Source organism: Rhinatrema bivittatum, chromosome 14 (assembly GCF_901001135.1).
Source record: "Rhinatrema bivittatum chromosome 14, aRhiBiv1.1, whole genome shotgun sequence".
Lineage (NCBI taxonomy): Eukaryota > Metazoa > Chordata > Amphibia > Gymnophiona > Rhinatrematidae > Rhinatrema > Rhinatrema bivittatum.
The window spans coordinates 70,681,162-70,704,592 of NC_042628.1; the positions used below are offsets into that span (position 1 = coordinate 70,681,162).

At 49.4% G+C, this 23,431-nt stretch overlaps 1 protein-coding gene across 1 annotated transcript in view; it reads right to left on the minus strand.

Annotated features, from left to right (window-relative positions):
• Nucleotides 1-12,387, minus strand: part of LIM2 (lens intrinsic membrane protein 2) — a 29,378-nt gene extending 16,991 nt beyond the window's left edge. Inside the window, exons 1-3 of the mRNA XM_029577325.1 lie at nt 12,213-12,387; nt 11,761-11,910; nt 4,272-4,406 (exon numbers count right to left, since the gene is read on the minus strand). Coding sequence (XP_029433185.1) covers nt 4,272-4,406; nt 11,761-11,910; nt 12,213-12,387 — 460 coding nt within the window. The remainder of the gene's footprint in view (nt 1-4,271; nt 4,407-11,760; nt 11,911-12,212) is intronic.
• Nucleotides 12,388-23,431: the final 11,044 nt, after the last annotated feature.

Consider the following 23,431-nt stretch of genomic DNA (forward strand, 5'->3'; position numbering starts at 1 on the left):
AGCTATTACATGAACTACAAATAGAGAGTGCATGAAAATCCCATCTGCCACCTTGGGATACAGCCACAGGGCTAACAAGCCACCAGGCTTCATCTTGGGGTAAAGTAGCCCTCCAGGCCCTCCTCCAAAGTGCCCTGCAGTTTACAAACATTCCTCCACCAGAAATAGGGATTACATGGGTCTTTTTGAATTCTCAAACACTCAGATATTTAAATAGCTCTTAGAGAACAAAGATAAACTTTGTGTTAATCTTTAATGTAAGGGACCACCTAGGGCCCTCACTAACTAAACTGTCCCTAGCATAAGCCCTAGGCTAGTTCTCGGTAGTTTGCAGACCACCCCTGCAGGCACCTGCACAGAGACTTGCCTGGATTGGCTGGCAGTTCTCTGTTAAAGCAAGCTGTGCAGGAAGACGAGGAGTTGGATGGTTAGTGGTCCCCGTTTTTAGGCCCCACAGAGATTGCTCTGGCCAGTACCCCCCAGGTCTGGAAGAGATTGTCTTGGGAGTGTGAAGAGGAAGATTTGGGGAGAGCTGTTTGCTTTTTGGAGCCTGGTCCTGCCTCAAGAGGACTGTTACCTCGGCCTGTGGGTGCTGCATTTCCCTGATGCGCAGAGAACGAGGAGGGATAGCGGTGATGTGACAGAGAAGAAAACAGGAGTATTTTTGCAGAGAGTTTTGTTCTTGCGTTTTGGGAGGAATTTCTTGCCACCAGTTCCTGCCCATTGAGGAGGAAGACAGATTTTGGGGGTTGAACGTTTTGGGGATTTTCTACCGCCAGACATCCAAGTTATTCCATTAGAGAGAGAAGGAGGTCCAAGAGGAGACCACTTTCTAATATCTGCTGGGTTAGATCTTTGCCCAGTGCCTGCCACCTTAGGGACATGGACTCAGCTGATATACTGAGGAAAGAGGCACCTTTGGATGTTTCTTTTTGTGAGAAGAGCAATTGGAGAATTTTGTTGTGAACTGGACCTTAAAGCGTTTTTGACTGCAGTACATTTTTGGTGGGTCCAGCATCTTCTTTAAGAGCCAGAGATGCCTTAAAGCAAGGTCATCCAAATAGTGAGTGCAGATGAGAGAGAAGCAGCGGAGAAACCGAGAGTCTGTGTTTGTGCCTACTGCTATGAGCCTAGTGTCCTGGAGGTTGAATTCTCCTCCCTCCCCAGGCAGAAAGAACCCCAGCCCCCTCAGTGTGAGTGGACTGTGCTGGCACGAGAAAAAAAGAGAGTTGGGAGAAAGTGGTCCCAGGGACAAGAGTCTGCCCATGCACCCCAGGAGGTGCCCGAAGAGGGAGCTCCATTTATAGCGCCCGTAGTTCAATAGAAGCAATATCTCCTGACACACAGGGGACACATCTACCATAATGTAGGCTCCTACAACAACCCCAGGCTACAGCTGAATATTCTACAGCAGCACCAACCAGGGTAGGGAAGAAGACCCACCTGGTGCCTAATTTGTGTCCCAATAAATGTCCAGGAGGACAATTTGGAGAACAGCTAGTTGTGGGGTCACCTGCCCGCTCTTTGCTCCTTTCATCTGGCTCTCATCTAGGAACTATTATGTACTACCATGGCTCAGAAGACTCAGGCAAGTGGACTGGGCCATATGGTTTTTTCTGCCATCATGATTCTATTTATTCTATATGTTCTAAGAGGGGCAGCAGCTGTGATGTTATTCCTTCACAAATGGCCTAAGATGTACTCCTCAAAGACTCTGCCAGTGACAATTCTGTTTTATGACTCCTGTAGGTTACATCAAGCTTCATGAAAGACAATCACTCATCTTAGACTGTATCCAGGTGAGCTGACAGCGAGACAGCCTAACTTGACAAGAGCTCTCATCTCCCTGCTGTGAGCACAGATATTTTCACATCTGGGCTCCTGTATAGATCTTCGCAGTTTGGCTGTGGATGTGAGAGTGATCACCATCTGTTATCTGGCTTTTGATGACCCTTCTAGAGAAAGGTGGAAGACTCAACTGACATTGGTCAATCCTCTCATCAGATGTGTCTACTCCTTCTTGGATGCTCTGGTTGCCAACTGTTAAGGTTTTGGTGACGTTGTGAACCCCGGGCCGAGGTGAGAGATGTCTCCGCCCACAGGGAGGAGCCCCGTGGGCCTCACCGTCGGTGGACGTGGTCTCAGCGACGTAGGACACAGCTGCGAGAGAGACTTTATTAAGGAGAGAAATAGTGCATAACCCGAGGAGCGGGAAATGTGATAAACACAATCTGTGAGCAAATACAGTAGTCAGGATGGTAATGTAGATACGAAGATCCGGTAGTGACCCGCAGCGAGGGGTACACCAGGAGACTCTTGCAGGCTGATAGAAGTACTTCTGAGTGCAGATCCGGTAGTGGCCCGCAGCGCAGAGTATGCCAAGGAAACTGTACAGTAGGAGTCAGAGGTCTGAGATACAGGAATCAGGCTGTAGACCTTGTATAGTTGAAGCGATATCCTGAAGCTCAGGATGAGTAGCGTAGGTAGGCTGAAGAACGGTAGTAGCCCGAGGAACGGGGTACACCGTGGAATCTTCAGAGGTTGATAGAAGTTGGAAAGTGTACTCACACAAGGAAGTCCCAGCAGAGATACCCAAGGAGCGGGTCAGGAAGGCCTAGGCAGGAAGGCCCTCCGAGGAGCGGGTACGCAGAGCATCCAAATGCCAGGAGGAGAGTTTGGAATAGAAGATCCAAGTTAGAGTGGATTTAACAAGCGAGAGAACTCCTTGCTAACTTGTCTTAGCAATGGGCCAGTCAGTATAAGTACACTAGCGGTGCCGACGTCATCGGGAGGGGCCGCCCCCGAGGTTCCCACCATGAAGTATACATAAGGAGGTCCTGCGCGCGCCTAAGTGATGCCGGAAGTAAGATGGCGTTCAGCAGCGCCACGCTGTCCTGGGGACGCCGGGGAAGTCGGTGCTGGCTGGCGGAGGCTGCCACTCTCCCAATGATAGATGGTGCAGGGAGAAAAGAGGTGAGCATGAGAGGTCACAGCCGTCTGCAACCGACGAGCGCAACACCAACATACCCAACTACCTGCAATACTCGTAAAATTCTTTAGGAGAAGAAGTCTTGGACCACTGTGATTGTATTGCTCATAAAATAATCCAGTGCATCATGGGGGAATTAGACTATGTGGGGTAATCAGGGAACAGAAAATGTCCTGACTAGGTCTGTTTACAGGTCTCCTCCTTGCACACATCCTGCTCTTGCTGTAATCAGCACTCGGCAACTGGTTGACTAAGAGGTTTTTCCTCTCCGGTTACAGTTTCCTGGACCCCTCTTCCTGATTACTGTATAGTCAGTTTTGAAAAGTGATTTCCCCACCAACTACCCAGTGTAATACTGTTTTCACTGCTCCAAAGAAAATTCTACCCCTTGTCTTAGTCCGACTCATCAGGGAGCTATCATGCAGGGTCTCTTCTGACTTCGTCTTATCTGGCTGTCATCAGGGAGCTATCATGCAGGGTCTCTTCTGACTTCGTCTTATCTGGCTGTCATCAGGGAGCCATCATGCATGTTCTCTCTCTCTTTACTCCTTTCATCTGGTGCTCATCTGGGAATTATCATACACATCCTCTACCTGAACTTTCTCCTAGGGCTCTCATCATGCATATCCCTTTTCTTTATTCCTCTCCTTCTGCCTCTCATGAGGAAATCATCATACATGGCCTCTGTCCTTGCTCCTTCCTCATCTTGCTCTCATCATTGTACATGGCCTCTCTCCATACCTCCTCCCACCTTGTTCTCATTAGGAATCCATTTCCCACACTCAGTTTTCTTTCCTATTATTTATGCAAGGCCTTCAGTGCTGTGTAAAAGATACAGAAAATGGATGCAATGTCTCTGCCCCAAAGAGTTTACAGCCTAAGTTTGAGCAGAGCAAGTTGAGTATTATTTTCAGATCTTTCCACTTATTATTACTGTATCATACTGCCAGACTAAGGGAGTGCAGGTGTAGGTACAAGGATTCCCATTAACTTTCAATAGTCCTCACTATGACAAAATGTTACTTTTAATCTTGTCTCTCTATACCTTTAGAATCTATGGGTAAACATACCCAATCCACTAGGGACATTGAGTTGGTTCTGGTTTTTAAATCTCCCATCCTTGAGCAGTTAAGGATTTGTAGCCCGCTTTCGTCAATACAAAATGAGGGACTACAACTCCCAGAATGCATGGAGCGGGGAGTTGGAAAGCCAGGACTAGCTCTAACCAGCCCAGATGGACTGGCATTCATTGAGCAGTACTAAGAGGATTGTTCACATGTACCTGCAAAGAAGGTCATCAGGAGAGCCATCCAGCCCAGGATATAAGACCAGGAAAAGCGCCAGTCTCCAAACCGCTTGCCGAGGAAGTTAACAGTGACACCGGTGTAGATGGCCATGGCCAGGAGCACAAAGAAGGCTGGGGAAAGAGAGAAAGAGAGGGAAAGACATCCGAAAGGTCAGGCCATGGCTGGACTATGGGAGAGGAAAGGGAGACTAACGGTCCTTTCTGTGAAGCAATATTTCCTGACATTATTCCTGAGACTCTCTCTGGTGCTCCATGTCAGCTTCCTTCCCAGTGGAACAGACTGATTTCTTGTGCATTTTTAAGTCTGTATCTTATGCCCCCTGTACGTATGAAAGTCCTCTTCTCATCTCATCACCGATGGTGAGGCAGGAGTCGCAGCCCTGCCACTAAAGCTTTCCAAACTAGAAACAAGGGACTGATCACAAAGCCACAAGCTAGAAGGATGTGAAATGGGGCCTACGAAAGGTTAATTAGAAAGAAACATCTGGGGTGATAAGGAAGCCGAAAGGCATAATTACAGGCACTGGAGAAAGCAAGCAGGGAAAGCACAGAGAGGCACGGCTTCGGGAATGCTTTTCAGCGTACATTCGTACAAGGGGGGTGGGGGTGTCTTACATTACATTTGGAGCATGTGCTACCCCCAGGTTATTGATCTTCCCAACTCTTTACAATATGTTGAATCCGTATTGTCCTGATAACAACAAAAAAAAGAACATTCTGCTGGAAAAGAGGAGATAGACCGAGCAGTTTCAAAGAAAAGGTTTCATTTGGGACCATAGGGCAGCAATAGTAATGGTCACAGTTTATTTTTCACACACCTTTCAGTCACTGTGGTACAGCAGAAAAAAACATTATTGGAGATTTGGGCAGTAATTTTGTAACAGGCCCACATAAGAAAGTCAGCACATATATCGCCTTGAGCTTTCGTTAGGCAGTTAATTAAGTCTGAATAATTAAACGTGTGCTTTGAAACTGCTCCGACCAGCTAGTCTGGGTGCAGGAAATTGGAGAAAAGTCATGCATGCATTTTCTGAAAACTGAAAAGTATGCGTGCAAGTGCGATCCCTTCCTGAGCTTCCGCCCAGTCCAGGGGTAAACTTAACGTGGACACGGGAGAGGAGGAGAAGTCCATTACCTGCTATTAAGTTCACTTAGAGAATAGCCACTGCCATTAGCAATGGTTACATGGAATAGACTTAGTTTTTGGGTACTTGCCAGGTTCTTATGGCCTGGATTGGCCACTGTTGGAAACAGGATGCTGGGCTTGATGGACCCTTGGTCTGACCCAGTATGGCATTTTCTTATGTTCTTATGTTCTTATGTTGGTACCGTAGTATGACTGAGATAAGAGCCGGATTGATTTTTAATAAGAAAGTGTCTCATGTTGTGTTCCGCACCCGTGGCCGTCCACGGGCGCGTCCCCCTACCCGACCATGGCGGCGACCCACCGCGGCAAAACACCGGGTGAGAAGCCCCGGTCCAGTGCTGTGGTTCCCGCGTGTCGGCGCGGGCCCCCGGGGTGCCCACATGGCTGGGAGCCGTCCCTGCTTCCCTGGTGCGGCAGCTACAGCTTCTCCCCCGTGGCCGGAATCCAAGATGGCTGCCGCCATCTTAGGTGCGAGGCCGCGCCTCCTCACCATAATTAAAGGGACCTAAGCCCTTTAATTACACTCAGCTGCCTCCAATGATCCAGAGCAGAGGAAGTATATAAGGAGGCTTCCTCTGTTTATTCCTTGACTTGGCAACTTCCATGGTTGGTCAGGTCTACTTGCTTCGGTGAGTTCCTGTGCTTTGGATCCTTGTTCCTGTCTCGTCTTGGTGTTCCTGGTTCCTGACTGGATCGGCTAGCGGTGATTCCTGGTGTGTGACTTCGGATCAGCTAGCGGTGATTCCTGGTGTTTGACTTCGGTTTGGCAAGCGGTGATTCTCTGGTGTGTGACTTTGGACTGGCAAGTGGTGATCCCTCGTTGTGTGACTTCGGACTGGTAAGCGACGACCCTCTGGCACTTGACCTTGGACTTCTTGACCATCAACTCCAAGGGCCCACCTAAGTCCCAGCAGCCCGGGTCCCTACGGGCTCCTTCCGGGTGGACCACGGGCTTCCAGGGGTGAAGCTCCAGTCAGCCCTTGCACCAAACGCTCGACCTCTTGACCTCTCAAAGGTCCAACTAAGTCCCAGCGGTCCGGGTCCCTACGGGCTCCTCCTGGGGGGACCGCGGACTTCCAGTGGCGAAGACACACGTCCTTTCCTTGACGTCACGACCCTTCGTCTGCCTCCACAGTCTCCTCTGTCTCCAGTGCCGAGGGTCAGCTGGTCACGTTTTCTGTTCCTGCCTCGCCACCTGACGGGAGAACCTACGGATCTTCTTCCTAAGGTATACCATCCTCCCATCGGCCCAAGGGTTCACAAGCCTGAGCCTAACATCTCATGCCTAAAAATCAAGGGTTGAATGGGTGAGAAAGAAAGACACTAGAATTAACTATTTATGGCTTGCTTATTACCTCAGACACACACAAATTCTAAAAAATATATTCCACTATTTCACTTTTCTGCAAACATTTATAAGTCCAAGGATTTCCCAAACCTATACTTACCAATCCTCTTTAATCACCATTAAATTGATCTTCAGTCAAAGAATTGAAGGGGTTGAGAATGGCGCGCGCTTCCGGTCCTCTTCTACTGCAAAGGGTGCGGGGCCTCTGGAAACTGGGGCTGAATTCACTTCCTGGATCGCATGCGGGGAGCTCTGGACTCCTCTCCCGGGGGATGCTGGGAGCAGTATGCAGATGAGCCTTCCGGTTGTCATTATTTGTGATAGTTGTGGGTGGATCCTTGGGCCGGTGGCAGATGACCACGCTCACGGGGGAAGATCCCGAGAGGGACCACCGGTCAGGCTCAGAGTTGGGAGACACACACAAGTTCTTTTATTAAACTGTTTTTGAGAATCACCAGAGGTGGCAGTAGTGAGCTGGAGAAGCCCGGCTGGGCTGTAGTCCCTCAGGCACTGGAACAGCGATCCCAGGAAGGTTGAGCTGTAGAGAAACTGAGATAGTGAGTAGGCAGAGTATGCAGAGTTCAGGAACAGAACCTTGATGGTAACACTCACACGATATCCTCTTAGAACAGCCCAGGAGCTGGAATGAAGTAGGCCCTCGAGGAGCGAGTTCCTGGTTCCAGGGAAAGTTCTGAGAGAGAGATGGTAACTCACTGGTGTAGTAGGCAGCAGTGACTTCCTGGCAGAAGTTATATTCGGTAGCAGGTCCGGGAACGGGGCCCTCGAGGAGCGAGTACCGGTTCCAGACTGCGACCTGAAAAGCAAAAGAGAGAGCGAGGCCCCCGAGTAGCAGGTACCCCTGGTAAAGTCCGAGGAGGCAGAGTAGCAAGGTAAATGGAGAGCGAATCCCATCTGCAGTGATACCTGGAGGCAGCTATGTAGTAAACTAGGGATGTGAATCGTTTTAGGACGATTAAAATTATCGTCCGATAATTTTAATATCGTCTTAAACCGTTATGGAACACAATACAATACAGATTCTAACGATTTATCGTTATAAATCGTTAGAATCGTGAGCCGGCACACTAAAACCCCCTAAAACCCACCCCCGACCCTTTAAATTAAATCCCCCACCCTCCCGAACCCCCCCCCCCCAATAACTTAAATAACCTGCGGGTCCAGCGGCGGTCCGGAACGGCAGCGGTCCGGAACGGGCTCCTGCTCCTGAATCTTGTCGTCTTCAGCCGGCGCCATTTTCCAAAATGGCGCCGAAAAATGGCGGCGGCCATAGACGAAAAAGATTGGACGGCAGGAGGTCCTTCCGGACCCCCGCTGGACTTTTGGCAAGTCTCGTGGGGGTCAGGAGGCCCCCCACAAGCTGGCCAAAAGTTCCTGGAGGTCCAGCGGGGGTCAGGGAGCGATTTCCCGCCGCGAATCGTTTTCGTACGGAAAATGGCGCCGGCAGGAGATCGACTGCAGGAGGTCGTTCAGCGAGGCGCCGGAACCCTCGCTGAACAACCTCCTGCAGTCGATCTCCTGCCGGCGCCATTTTCCGTACGAAAACGATTCGCGGCGGGAAATCGCTCCCTGACCCCCGCTGGACCTCCAGGAACTTTTGGCCAGCTTGTGGGGGGCCTCCTGACCCCCACGAGACTTGCCAAAAGTCCAGCGGGGGTCCGGAAGGACCTCCTGCCGTCCAATCTTTTTCGTCTATGGCCGCCGCCATTTTTCGGCGCCATTTTGGAAAATGGCGCCGGCTGAAGACGACAAGATTCAGGAGCAGGAGCCCGTTCCGGACCGCTGCCGTTCCGGACCGCCGCTGGACCCGCAGGTTATTTAAGTTATTGGGGGGGGTTCGGGAGGGTGGGGGATTTAATTTAAAGGGTCGGGGGTGGGTTTTAGGGGGTTTAATGTGCCGGTTTTTCGATTTTTCGATTTTTAACGATTTTTAACGATTTTTCACGATATTTTACCCCCCCAAACGGCAACAATACGATTCCCTCCCCCTCCCAGCCGAAATCGATCGTTAAGACGATCGAGGACACGATTCACATCCCTATAGTAAACCCTTTGCTAACTCGATTAGCTAGCAAAACAAGAGACCTTAAATATCTGGCAATGATGACGTCATCTCAGGGGGATGCCCCTGAGTTCGCACCACTGCTGGTACTTGAGTCGGGGCTGTGCCGCGCGCGCCCCCTTAGCCCTCAGGAGAACATGGCGGAAAGGCAGCATCTAGCCGGTCCGGGACGCTGGAGGAGGTCGGCAAGATGACGCCGTGGCAGCCAAACTTCCATCAAGCAAAGAGGGAGTCGCCAAAGAGGTAAGGTGGGCGGAGTGGAGACATCGGGCAGCGACAGTCGCAACACCGGTTGTCTTCTACTGCAAAGGATGCGGGGTCTCTGGAAACTGGGGCTGTGGAATTCACTTCCTGGATCGCTTGCGGGGAGCTCTGGACTCCTCTCCCGGGGGATGCTGGGAGCAGTATGCAGACGAGCCTTTCAGTCTGTTGTGTCCGTCGCTGCTTGACGCCCTCACTCCGCCCTCCTTACCACTGTGGCGACTCCCTCCGGGCCTGATGAACGGCTTGCTGCCACGGCGTCTTCTTGCCATCTTCCTCCGGCGTCCCCGGAGCGGTACGACGCTGTGGATCTGCCATGTTCCTGATTATGTAGGGCGCGCGTGCGAGCGTGCTCCGAATGATGTACCAGCAAGGGCGCGAACCTCGGGGGTGTCCCCCTGAACTGATGTCATCCACTTCCAATATAAAAGGTCTTTTGCTACCTATGCTATTCTGCCTCCTCGGACTTAGCAGGGGAATCCGCTCCTCGGGGGCCTCGCTCTTTCTCTATTTCAAATTGCCGATAGGAACCGGTACTCGCTCCTCGAGGGCCCATGTTCCTGAAAACTCTGAAGATTCTCTACTGCCTGGAAGCTATCACAGATACAGACATTTGTGAGTTACCACCACTCTCTCAGAGCTTTCCCTGGAACCAGGTACTCGCTCCTCGAGGGCCTAACCCTTTCCAGCTACTGAGCTTTCTAAAGACCTTATGTGAGTTTTGTCATCTAGTTCTGGCTATGAACACTGCATACCCTGTCTACTCACTATCTATAGTCTCTTTACAGCTCAGCAACCCTGGGATCGCTGTTCCAGTACCTGAGGGACTTCAGCCCTGTCGGGCATAGCAGCTCACTACTGCCACCTCTGGTGGTTCTACTAACCTGTCTAATAAAAGAATGCTGTGTCTGTCTCCGTACTCAAGCCTAGCCGGTGGTCCCTCTCAGGATATCCTCCTGGGGGCACAGTCATCTGCCATCGGCCCAAGGATCCACCTATCTACATTCCTCTACAGCTGATTGCCCTCTCCTAGCAGTCCGCTGGTAACAGATGGCTACTCCTTTCCTACCAGGGGTCTTCAGCAACAGATTCATAACAGCTTACTATCTCCATCTCCTACTGGAGCTAGTACACTACAGATTGCTACTCCTAGCTCTAACACAGAGCTTTCCTAACAAGATTGCTAACTCCTCCCCTCTCAGGAGTCGCTCATAACAGATTGCTATCTCCTAGCAGATCCTTTACAGATTGTGAACTCCTATCTGATGTCTCCACCCATCTGGCATCAGATCCATAACAGATTGCTAATTCCTCCCTCTGGAGGTGTCATTCATAACCAGCTTGCTAGCTCCTCCCTCCAAAGGAGCTCGCTCATAACACAGTCCTCTTTTACTCTCACCATTAATTCTCCAAGTTCCATTCCATTTACCTCACTTCTCTCCCCTACATCACTCCTCTCAGCACTTCTCCCCCTCCTCTCACTGCCCATCAGTTCCTTCAGCACTCTTCATCGGCTCTCACACTCACTCTCCCCTCATTGATCCAGCTCATGCTCACTCTCTGCCCCATATCATTCCCTGTTATGCTTTGTCCCCATCACCTCTCAACCTCCCTTATTCCTGGCCAATTTCTTTCCACCCACCATGCCTCCTTCCCTACCAATCTCTCCCCCTGTGGCTTACTCCTCCAACCAATATCTCTGCTCCCTCTCCCACACACGCTTGTCATCCCTCACCTCATGTCTCTCTTCTATCTCCAGTTCACTCTCCCCACAATCTTGTCCCCTGGTTCTCTCTTCCTCATCCCTGTCTCTATCCACCTTCCCTATTTCATTCTCCTGACACAACCTCTACCCCTTTCCAGCTCACTGACTCCTCAATCTTCTCCCTCTGGTTCACTCTATTCCATTCACTTATCCGTCCATCTTTACCTTCCCCATTCTTCCCTCTCCAAATCATTCCTTTCTAACCTCTTGCCAGGACTGCAGCCCTAGGTCAGCTAGGACCGTAACGCTGGAGTAGCACCTGCGTTACCTCACCTCCTCCCCGGGGCACATCCTTCCTGTTTAGAGAGCACGTGCACAGGGAGAAAGTGGCGAAGCACAGGGACCAGAATTACCAAAGGACCCAGTTAAAGGAGAGGGATTTATAGCTAGTCCAGGTTTTCTTTTAACTTATGTCCCTATATATTGCATTATTTGTAGTCCCTGCTTCTAGCATTTGAAATCAGCACTGCAGGTACCAGAATGGATGAGAACAGAGTTGTCAGAAATCAAGGCCTGGCCTAAAATCTCCTTCCTTGTCCTGGGTTATGTGGCACCTCTGGACCATGTGTGTGCCCTTTACTGCCTCTGCTCATACCTCAGTGACCAAAGGAGCACACAGGCCCCTGACTGCCTATAGCCCCAGTAGGCCCTAGAAGGCCTGCAGCTGCAGGTAAGAGTTGAGAGAGGGTGCGGGCAGTCCGGGAAGCTCCCAGAGGATCTGGGGAACGTGGACTCTCTTGCCTTGTGGTTTCAACTTCTTTTAGAGAATTCCATAGATGTGATGGGAATATAACCGAGACTGGCTCAGGGGAGCCATCTTGTAACCCTAGTCCTGGTGGAGGTTATCATGCTGCAGGTACTCACTGGAGATGAAGAACATGATGCCCGCTGCACAGGATTTGTTGAATCTCTCGAAGGTGGAGAAGTGGGGGAAGGACAGGATGCCCACGATGATGCCAGCAAAGCAGCAGAGGGCTGAGAGGATCATGAAGGCTCGGGTAGCATTCCAGGAGGCTGAGAGTAGAAGGAGAGCAGAAGCAGAGTAAGCAGCCCCCTCTAGGGGTGGAAATAGTAGAAATATGAAAAACAGGCTTTGTGCCTTGGTAAACAAATATTTTTCCTCAGAAGCATTAAGGAGGAAAACCTGTTGAATGAAATAGGTGCAAAATCTATCATTTGCAAATGCTTCCCCCTTCACAGTTTTTGTTTCATTTTAAATGCTGTGGAATTGGCAGACTTCAATGTTTTTGAGTAGAAATTCTATCCCTGAAAGTTTACAGCGAGCAGTTTTTCTATCGGCGAAAGTGCTTGCTTACCGATGCTCTCAGTCTGCAGGTAGCACTTGCCGGCCATGCAGTACCTCCACAGGCCCTGCTGTGCAAGGACCCCGGACAGCCGGTACTGCATCCAGGAGTCTGTCGCCGTGGAAACCACCAGCAGGATGTTGCCCACACAGGCGCAGAACAGGCCTCCTCCCGTGAAACTGTCCATCCCGGATCCCAGCACTGAGAATGATACAATCGGCTGCAAAGACAAGGGGCAAGGGAGACTTCAGTTCTAGAACAAAGGGGTCAAGTTACCCAGGAGTAACCCACGGAAATATTTCTTCACAGAAAGGGTAGGAGGCCTACAGAACAGCCGCCCAATGGGGGTGGCGAAAGCAAACCAGTGCTAGAATTCCCACCCTTCTGAACAGTTCCTGGAGTCTTTACTGTCCATGGAGTAAAGGCCCTGACAATTCAAACATCTGCACATGTACTTTCCAGAGAATTGATTTTCTATATATATATTTTACACATAAACAAGAGTATGTGTGTGTTCAAACTGCTCGATACCAAAAGAGATATCCATTATAGAAAGCAAAAGGTTTCCATTAATACATCCTGGGCTTCCTATTTTATTTTCTCTGTGGCATAGCCAAGTGTAAGAGCTGCCAACATACTAGGGGTGAGCAGAGAAAATAATGATGTTTACTCCAGTCTGGTTTTTGACCTCTATATTCCACAGAAACAGCCCTTCCCAAACTCTCCAATGACCTGTTTATGGCTAAAGCCAACGGCCTTTACTCAGTCCTTATTCTCCTTAACCTAGCTGCTGCTTTTGACACTGTTGATCATCACCTACTCCTTGACAGTTTGTCCTCACTTGGATTTCAGGACTCTGTCCTATCGTGGTTCTTTTCTTACTTCTCCCATCCCACTTTTAGTGTTTCCTCTGGTGATTCCTCCTGTACTGCCATCCTGTAATCAATTGGTGTGCCTCAGACCTCCTTCCCAGGCCCTCGATATATACTGATTCCCTTGGTGGTCTGATTTCCTCTCATGGCTTTCAATACCTCTCATGGCGACAATACACCGGAAACTTCATCAGGAATCCAGTCCCAGATCTCGGCTTCTTTCCCAGACCTGTCCCGATGCTCACGTCCCTGCAGCCAGTTAGCATTTCAGGATACCCGCAATGAACGTGCATGAGATAAATGTACACATGCTGGTTTATCTCATGCAGACTCACGCTGGAGGTCCTGAATGGCTGCAGGGTCACGAGGCCAGGTTGGCATCACCCAGCAGGACCCATTGCATCACAGGTGAGCTGCTTCCTCCCCCAGAGATAGCAAAGATGCTCTGGCTGCCAGTGACTTTGTTAGACTGGAAATCCTTCTCTCTCCCATCCATGTTTCTCGATCCTATCAGCAGCAGCCTTCACAATATTAATATTTAATTTTTTGCTGGTGCCTCTTGTAGAGACTAGGAGGTCTTCACTAGCTGGACCTAGCTCCCATCCGGTGGTTATTCATCTAAAGAGACCTAGCATTCTGAATAGCACCTCCCTCAGTGGCTTGCGAGAATGGATGGCCCTTCGTCCATGGGGTGAGGGGTGATGGGGGCAGGAGCTAGGAGAGTGAGGTAGTGTAGTTTTTCTTCCATGAAGGAAGGACATGTGTTCAGTGTCCTCTCCAAGCTAGGCCCCAGTCTGGCACAGAGAGGGAGAGACACTGCCCTGCCAGTCTTGGTGATAGACTGGAGGGAAGAGAGTTTGGTTTTTTTTCCCTTTTGCTCAGCTTTTTATGATTTTTCTGTTTGAAACCTTTGCCTTCTGGGAGGCAGAAATCCCCTCTCCGTTAGTGCAGGCAGGGATCTGCACACCATTTGGTCCCAGTAAAGAAGAGGCTGCAGTGACCTGCAGTTAAGACCCAGCAGTGTTTTTGGTAAGATTGATATCCCCATCGGATGTAGGGAGGAAGTATTTTGCTGCCCCCCTTCCTTTCCCAGAACTGGACAGTAACAGGCCTGGTGCAACCAGGTGTGCAAATCGTGCAACTGCATGGAGCGGCACACCTGGGGGGGGGGGGGGAGTGGTGGCGGCAGTGGGCGGAGTCACGTCCTTGTCCTCCCAAGGCCCAATGGTTGAGTGCTGACCACAACAGACGTTACAGACTCGGGGAGTGGGCGCACATGCACTGCTTCCTCCTCCTCCCCCGCGGTGCCAGTCACTGAAGCCAGCATCTTATTATTCTCAAGATTGGATTTCAGTGGTCGCTCCCTGCTGGAGAGGCGCAGGACCCTCCCAGCTGCTTTTTTTCTTCATATGCAGCTAGTTTCTATTCTGCACCGCTGGTGCTGGCCCCACCCCACAGCCAATGGCTAAGAGCAGAAGGAGCTGTGGCAGAAGGGGGAGGGGGTATAATTGCCTGAGGCCAGGGACCGCTGGAAGCAATAAGCTATGCGAGGCCGTCGAAAGTAAAAAATGCAGGAGCAACAAGAGTTAATAGCAGTGTGTATGTGAGTGTGTGTAAATGACAGCCTGGGTTTTGTGTATGTGTATGTGTATGAATGGCAGCCTGAGTCGTGTGTGTGTGAATGGCAGCTTGGGGTGTATGTATGTGTGTGTGTGTGAATAGCAGCCTGATTTGTCTGTGTCTATGTGAACAGCAGCTTCGGTTTTGTGATTGTGTGTATGTATGTGTGTGTGTGTGTGTGAATGGCAGCCTGAAGGGGGTGTGTGTGTGGCAGCTTGAGGTATGTGTGTGTGTTTTGTGTGATTTTGTGGCAGCTTGGGTTATATGTGTGTGTGCGAATGGCAGTCTGAATTGTGAGTGTGTGTATGGCAGCCTGGGTTGTTTGTGTATGTGTATGATTTGCAGACTGGGTTGTGTGTATGTATATGTGTGAATGGCAGTCTGCCAGCTTGGGGTGTGTGTGAATGCCAGCATAAGGTGTGTGTGTGTGTGTGTGTGAACAGCAGTCTGCCTGGGGTGTGGGTGTGTGTTTGAATGGCACTCTCCTAGCCTGGGGTATGTGTCTGAAGAAAGTTTGTGCCACCCCCACTAATCTATGACAAACTCAGGGTGACTGGAAATGAAAGTTTTCAGGTGTGGGAAGCAGGTGATTTTCCATCCTTAATTTTATTTATTTATTTATTTAAAATCTTTTCTATACCGTCGCTAAGTTATACACCATCGCAACGGTTTACATGTAGGCACATATTTAATGTAGGGTAAAAGTGTACTAAAGTACATTCTAACAGGTGCCGTCAAAGGCACCTGTTAGAATGTACTATAGTTACAATATATCATTAGACAAAATAATAATTAGTTTTAATTACTGGGTGTTTGTGTCTTCTATTCTGAAATATTATATTGCTGTTTAGAAAAATTTTAAAACTTTTTTATGTGTTTATAATTATTGAATGTTATTATTTTCATCAGTTCTTTGGCAATATTCTTTTTATTAGTATGGTTTGTTATGATTTATTTATATTTCTTGATTTTTATTTTTGATTTATGAGGACTGGTGATGTTTCTGTTTTTCCATTGCTGCATTGCATGGAAAGTATGGGCTGTTGCATTTTCCAGTTCAGTTTCTATCTCCATGTTTGTATTTATATTTCATTCTGTATTTGGTAAGGGTCCATCTGTGTTCTGCATGTGTGACTGAGGTGGGGTATTCTGCTGGTGTGTGATTTCTGTGGAGGAATTTATAGCAGCCTGGTTTGTTCTACTTTCCTAACAGGAGATGTTTTAGGGCCTGATTTGCAGGGTTGCCTTTTCATAGATAGGGTTGTTCCTGTTTGAATGCAAGCAGTTAGAACTGTTTTGTATGGGAAGTTTACTATACTGTTTTCATTCAGTTTACTCAAGGCTGTCCAAGAACCAAATACACACCTAACATGCGTTACAATAAGCCTAATCCATATGGGGTCCAAGTGTCTTTTTTTGCAGAGTTTTCTGGTTGGCACCACAGCAGTGTATGTTTTTCTGTACTACAAAATGGTAGCGGCTAAAGGGGCCCATCCAGTGCCATTTTTACATAGCAATAGGTAGGGCAAGAGCATCTGGGGATCACCCCTGCACAATTTAAGGAATTTTGGACCTATGGATGGGGTAAGATGTGTGTGTGTGTGTGTATTAATTTTGAAAGTTTGGATCACTGGAGGGAGCAGAGCTTTTTTAGGCGGGGAAAGAGGGTCTGGGACAGAGCATGAGACTAATATTTTCTATTGTGTATTGATTAAGCAGCGTTGCTTACCTGTAACAGGTGTTCTTACAGGACAGCAGGATGTTAGTTCTCACATATGGGTGACATCATCAGGATGGAGCCCAATCACGGAACACTTTTGTCAAAGTTCTAGAGCTTTGACTGGCCCCTACTGGGCATGCCCAGCATGGCACCAACCCTGCATCCACAGGGGTCCCCCTTCAGTCTCGTGTATAGCAAAAAGTACGTGCGAAAAATAAGATAAGAAAACGTAAACGAACTCAACACCGCGGGGTGGCGGGCGGGTTTCGTGAGGACTAACATCCTGCTGTCCTGTGAACACCTGTTACAGGTAAGCAACTCTGCTTTCTCACAGGACAAGCAGGATGGTAGTCCTCACATATGGGTGAGTATCGAGCTGAGGATGCCCGAGCAATGCACCAAATGTACCCAAAGATGTGCAACAGGCACAACAACTGGGGTGGAATTTGGTAGAGGGCATCCTGAACCCTAACAGGTTGGCAGAAGGATGTTGGTACTTCAGTTCGCAAATAAGTCGCGTAGCACGGACTGGCCAAAGATGGAATCTTGTCTGCCAGCCTTGTCTAAACAATAATGGGCTGCATAGGTGTGGAGAGAGCTCCAGGTAGCAGCCTTGCAGATGTTAGCAAGCAGCACCGAGCTTGGGGGCACTACTGATGTTGCCATGGCCCAGATAGAGTGTGCCTTGACACGGTCTTGAAGCGGAATGCCTGCCTGCTGATAGCAAAAGGAAATACAGTCCGCTAACCAGGAGGAGAGACTGCTTACCCACAGGTTTACCCAATTTGATGGAATCAAAGGAAACAAACAATTGAGTGGATTTTCTGTGGGTAGCTGTACGGTCTAGATAGAAAGCTAGAGCACGCTTACAGTCGAGAGTATACAGAGCCTGTTCTCCTGGATTTGAATGGGGCCTGGGAAAGAAAGTGGGTAGTATGATGGATTGATTAATATGAAACTCCGATACTACCTTAGGCAAAAACTTAGGGTGAGTGCGGAGTACTACCCTGTCATGCAGAAGTGTAGTGTAAGGCGGATAGGTGACTAAGGCCTGTAACTCACTAACTCTGCGAGCGGATGTCATCGCCAAAAGAAAAATCACTTTCCAGGTGAAATAGCGGAGATCACAGGATTGGAGAGGCTCAAACGGCGGTTTCATGAGCCGCCCCAAAACCATGTTGAGGTCCCAGGAAGGGGCCGGAAGGCACAGTGGAGGTTTAAGGTGGAGCAAGCCCTTCAAAAAGCGTATTACAAGGGGTTGTACTGAAATGGGTACATCCCCCACACCTTTATGGAAGGCGGCTACCGCACTGACATGTACCGTGATAGAAGATGTTTTGAGGCCTGACTCTGACAGGTGCCAGACATAGTCCAGAAACTTCGGTGTGAAACAAGTGAAGGGATCGATGACATGGAAGTACACCATCCCGTAAACCTGTTCCATTTATAACGATAAGACTGTCTTGTGGACGGCTTTCGTGAAGCTACTAGGACACGGGAAACCGGCTCTGAATGGTTAAGAGGTTGAAGTATTAACCTTTCAACATCCAGGCGGGCAGGGAGAGGGCTTGGAGGTTGGGGTGACGAAGGCAGCCCAACCTCCAAGCCCTCTCCCTGACCGCCCGCTTCTGAGTGATCAGAAGCGGGTCCCGCTTCTGATCACTCAGAAGCGGGAAGGACCCGCTTCTGAGTGATCAGAAGCGGGTCCTTCCCCAGAGCAATGTGCCGGTGCACTGATAGGTCTTGGAGAATTGGAAACCAGACCTGGCGTGGCCAATGAGGGGCTATCAGAATCATTAGTCCCTTGTCCCTTCGCAACTTCACAAGAGTCTGTGAAATGAGTGGAAGTGGAGGGTATGCATAAAGGAGACCGCTGGCCCACGAGAGGGAGAAAGCGTCTCTTGGCTGAAGGTGTTGGCTGCGAGTGAGGGAGCAGAAGTTCCCTACTTTGCGGTTGTGGATCAATGCAAAGAGGTCTACGTGAGGGTAACCCCAATGTTGGAATAGTGAGTCCGCTACAGTGGGGTTGAGGGACCACTCATGCAGTTGAAAAGTGCGACTCAGCTTGTCTGCCAACACATTGTCCACTCCTGGCAAGTAGGTGGCCCTGAGGTACATCGAGTGTGAAAGGTCCTCCGCCCATATCTGTGCAGCTTCCTGACACAGGAGGTAAGAGCCCGTTCCCCCTTGCTTGTTGATGTACCATATGGCCACCTGGTTGTCGGTTTGAATCAGGATGACCTGGTTGGAAAGGTGATCTTGAAAAACCCTGGGAGCATATCTGATTGCAGGAAGCTCCAGGAAACTTATTTGGTGTTTGGCTTCCTCTGGGAGTTTGCAGGTTTCCAACATGTGCACCCCAGCCGAGGTTGGAGGCATCTGTTGTCAAGGTTATTTGAGGTTCCGGATCCTGAAATGGAAGGCCTTGTAGCAGATTGGAATGGTTTACCCACCAAGCCAGCGATAAGTGGAGCTGTTTGGTGATGAGGACAATGGTGGACATTGGCTGAGAAGACTGAATCCACTGCGATTTTAGAGTCCACTGCATTACTCTCATGGCATGGGAGTGACATGCACCGAGGAGGCCATACCACCTAGTAAGATCAGAAAGTGATGTGCAGTTGAGTGTTGTCGAGACTGCAGTCGATGGGCCAGAGAAGCGAGAGTGGGAGCTCGATCCTGAGGTAGGAAGGCTTTCGCTTTTATAGTGTCCAAGTCGGTCCCTATGAACAATAGGGACCGACTTTGAGAAGGAACTAGCCTGTATTTTGGATAGTTTATGAGGAACCATAGGGAGATCAGGTTATGCAAAGTGAGATGTAGGGACATCAGTGCAGTTTGCTGAGTGGGAGCCCTGATCACCAATTGTCGAGATAGGGACAGACATGGACACTTTGACTCCTGAGAAAGGCGGCTACCACTACGAAGCACTTGGTGCTTCGTAGTGGTAGCCACCTTTCTCAGGAGTGTTACCATTCGGCCTAGCAGATGCTAGGCCGAATGGTAACACTTGATATTGGACCTTTTTTGGGCCTACTAGGAACTGCAGGAATCTGCGATGTGATGGAGTAATTGAAATGTGTGTGTAGGCGTCCTGGAGGTCTAGGAAGCAGAGCCAGTCTTCCCTTTGGAGAAGGGGAAGAAGAGAACCCAAGGTCACCATCTTGAACTTTTCTCTTTGTAGGTATTTGTTTAAGGTGCGAAGATCCAGTATTGGGCGAACACCACCAGACTTTTTTGGAATCAGGAAATACCGGGAATAGAACCCCTGCCCCTGTTGGGAGAGGGGCACTGGCTCTATTGCTCGGGACTGGAGGAGGAGGGAGACCTCATGCTCCAGGAGTGATAAGTGGTCGGATGTTCCCCACGTCAGCCGAGGTGAGGAATCCAGTGGAACAGAGAAAAAGTTGAGGTGGTAACCTTGAATTACTACAGCGAGTACCCACTGATCTGTGGTGACTGTGTGCCATGGTTTGAAGAAGTGGCACAATTGGCCTCCAACAGGAATAGCCAGAAGTGGAGGCTGGGTACTACTCTCTAGAAAGGAGTCAAAAGCCAGACGTTGGACCTGGCTGGGGGGCTGGCTGTGACTTCTGTAATTGAGGTTGCCTGGATTGGCCTTTTTGGTAAGGCTTAGAAGGCTGACCCCTGGATGCCGGGGGATAGTATCTCCTTTGCCGATAGACTTGTCTCTTGGAATCTCTCCTAAAAGATCTTTTGGAAGAGGAAGAGAGATCAGAAGGCGGTAAGGACAGCTGGTGCAGAGTCTCTTGGTGGTCCTTGAGCTGCGCCACTGCTTCTTGAATCTTTTCTCCAAAAAGATTATCCCCAGCACAGGGCAAGTCAGCTAACCTCTCCTGGTATGAGGTCTGAAGACTTTAGCCAGGCCCATCTCCTCACACTAATTCCTGCCGCCAATACTCTGGAGGTGGTGTCGAAGATGTCATATGCCGACCGTACTTCATGTTTGCCAGCATCTAGGCCTTTTTGTACTAGGGCATGAAGCTGGTCCTGTAATTGCAGAGGTAAGGCTTCAGCAAATTCCTGAATCTTCGTGAACAGGGCCCTGTTGTATTTGGTCATGTACAATTGGTAGGAAGCAATGCGAGGGATGAGCATTGAGCCATGGAATACACGCCTTCCAAATGCATCCAGGAATTTTTGTTCTTTTCCTGGGGGGAATGGAAGAATGAGGTTTGGAGTGTCGTGCCTTCTTCTGGGCTGACTCCACAACCACTGAGTGATGATCTTCTCTGGAAGCCAGGAGCTGACTGTATTAGGTAGGTGGCATCTGTCTTATGGTTGACAGGTGCCACAGAGCCAGGGTGCTCCCAATTTCTCTTTAAAAGGACCAAGAGGATTTCATGAATAGGGATAGACATGATTTCCTTAGGAGCATCGAGAAACTAGAGAAGCTCCAGCATCTGATGTCTAGAGTCCTCTTCAGTCTGAAGCTGGAACGGAACCGTTTCAGACATTTCCTTTACAAAGTTGATAAAGGACAAGTCCTCTGGAGGAGAATACTTCCTTTCATCAGAAGGAGAGGGCTGTGAAGGAAGATCATCAGTATCCTGGGACGAATCATCGGTCCAAAGATCGTAAGGCTCATCACCAGCTCCCATATATTCATCAGAAGGGAGCAACAGTGTTATTCTGGAAGGCTCGGGCCTAGGCAATGATGGTGGAATGATGGTGGAATCAAAGGCATCGATGGGGGCATCGAAGGCATCGAGGGAGGCATTGGAGGCATCGATGGAGGCACCGATGGAATCGGTGACATCGATGGTCGTGACGGTGGCAGCATTCCGGAGGGCGGAATAGAGATCGGTGTTTCTTCTTCTTCCGATGACAAGGGTATCGGTGAAGAATGAATCAGGGCCATCGGTTCCCTTGGATCCACCGGTAGAAGGGCACCGATTAATGCATCCATTCTTGCCAATAGCAGTGCAAGCGCCATGGGTATCGGATCAATGGCCGGATCAGGAACCAGCACCGGCATCGATGGAGGTTTGAACCCCTGGAGTGCTTTACCGATGGCCTCTTGGATCATCCGATCCAATTCCTCACGGAAACCTGGGGCATGGATACCTGGTTCCGGAGTAGGAGGCAGCACTGGCGTAGCCGGAGGGTCCACCGGTGAAAGTGGAATCGCGGCTCCCGGCACCTGTCCAGGTGGGGAATGCCTCGGTGACCCAAAGACAGAAGAGGATAGGGCCTTTTCTGTACAGGACTTCTTTGTCGGTGGCTCAGACAACGTCGATGCCGAGGGCTTGCCTGTATCGTTGGCCTGAACTTTATGATGGCGGTGTCGATGTTTTTCTCAATGTTCTCCTCGGTCCTTTCCCTGAGGAGAAACAGATGGGGTCGACACCCGCAGAGTCATCGAAGCCAGTCGGGCAGCGGTTTCCCGGTGCTGGCGCGAAGTAGACGGCACTGATTCAGATGACGTCGAGGCTATCGATGGAGTCGGGGTTTTTGAACGAAAGAGAAGTTCCATCTTCTCCAGTCGAGCCTTGCTACCTTTTGGTGTCATTTGGGCACATTTGGTGCAAGTAAGGACATCGTGGTTGGACCCCAAACACATCACACAGACCGTGTGAGGGTCAGTGATGGACACTGTTCAAGTGCAGTTGGGGCACCGATGGAAACCCGATGCCATGGCCTCGACAAAATTTAGCTGCGGTGTGGTCAATGGCTGGTAGGCCGTGAGGGAAAAACTCGACGGGAATCAACCACAAGTAGGTAAAAAATATGGATAAGGGAATCCCTGTGGGGTAGAAATTTTTTGATAAAGTTCCATGAGGAAAAATTCCTGTCAGGAATGTCTGAAGAGCTCCTTAACCCGCGTGGCTACTGCTGTGCAGAAAAAAGAAGACTGAAGGGGGACCCCTGCTGGATGCAAGGTTGGTGCCATGCTGGGCATGCATGGCACCAACCCTGCAAGTTCTAGAAACTTTGACAAAAGTGTTCCGTGATTGGGCTCCATTCTGTGATGTCACCCATATGTGAGGACTACCATCCTGCTTGTCCTGTGAGAACTTGGAAAACAACAAAATTCTGTGTTAAAAAACAGAACTAGGAGAAGGGGAGGCAAAACAGTACCTGTTAGCACCGGCCTTGGACAGTAAGAACTGTTCTATTAAAGGTCCTTCCTTCAGAGGGATTAGACGTCTTTCAAAGTGGAGTCAATAAAGGAAGGAGCAATAACATCGAGAGACCCCCAATGGAGTTTCCACTCTGGGGCACAGGATACAGGCAGGTTAGAGTTTGGACTTACGCTCTGGACATCAGGTATAGTGGGAAGGGGACAGGGGTTAAAGGGGCAATTATTTATTTATTTATTTATTTTGGAGCTTTTATATACCGAGGTTTAGCAATTAGCCTTCACCCCGGTTTACAGTGGAGCAAATTATTACATCGAACAGGACAGGGAACATAGAGTGGCAGAGATTACGTCGAACTGTTAGAAGTATATCATAGAACAAATCTTAAAATGCTTGAACAAGGTCGTAACGTGAATAACTAAACTTTAACGGCAACAAAGAACTGGGAAACGGGTTTCTAAGAAACAAGACTTTAGAGCAAAGCAATATGCAAGTTAAGGTGGGAGGACGGAGGGGGTAAGAAGGGGGTGGGGTGGGGGGGGATCGGATGGCGGGAGAAATGGATCGCTGCATTATACGGGTGGCATGTTAAGGGGATCGAGAGGAGAAGAGCGGTGAAGGGGGAGGGGGGGAGGGCATTACTCTTTCGGATAGTAGAAAGACTAGGGGGCACTCCATGAAGTTAGCATGTGGCACATTTAAAACTAATCGGAGAAAGTTCTTTTTTACTCAACGCACAATTAAACTCTGGAATTTGTTGCCAGAGAATGTGGTTAGTGCAGTTAGTGTAGCTGTGTTTAAAAAAGGATTGGATAAGTTCTTGGAGGAGAAGTCCATTACCTGCTATTAAGTTCACTTAGAGAATAGCCACTGCCATTAGCAATGGTTACATGGAATAGACTTAGTTTTTGGGTA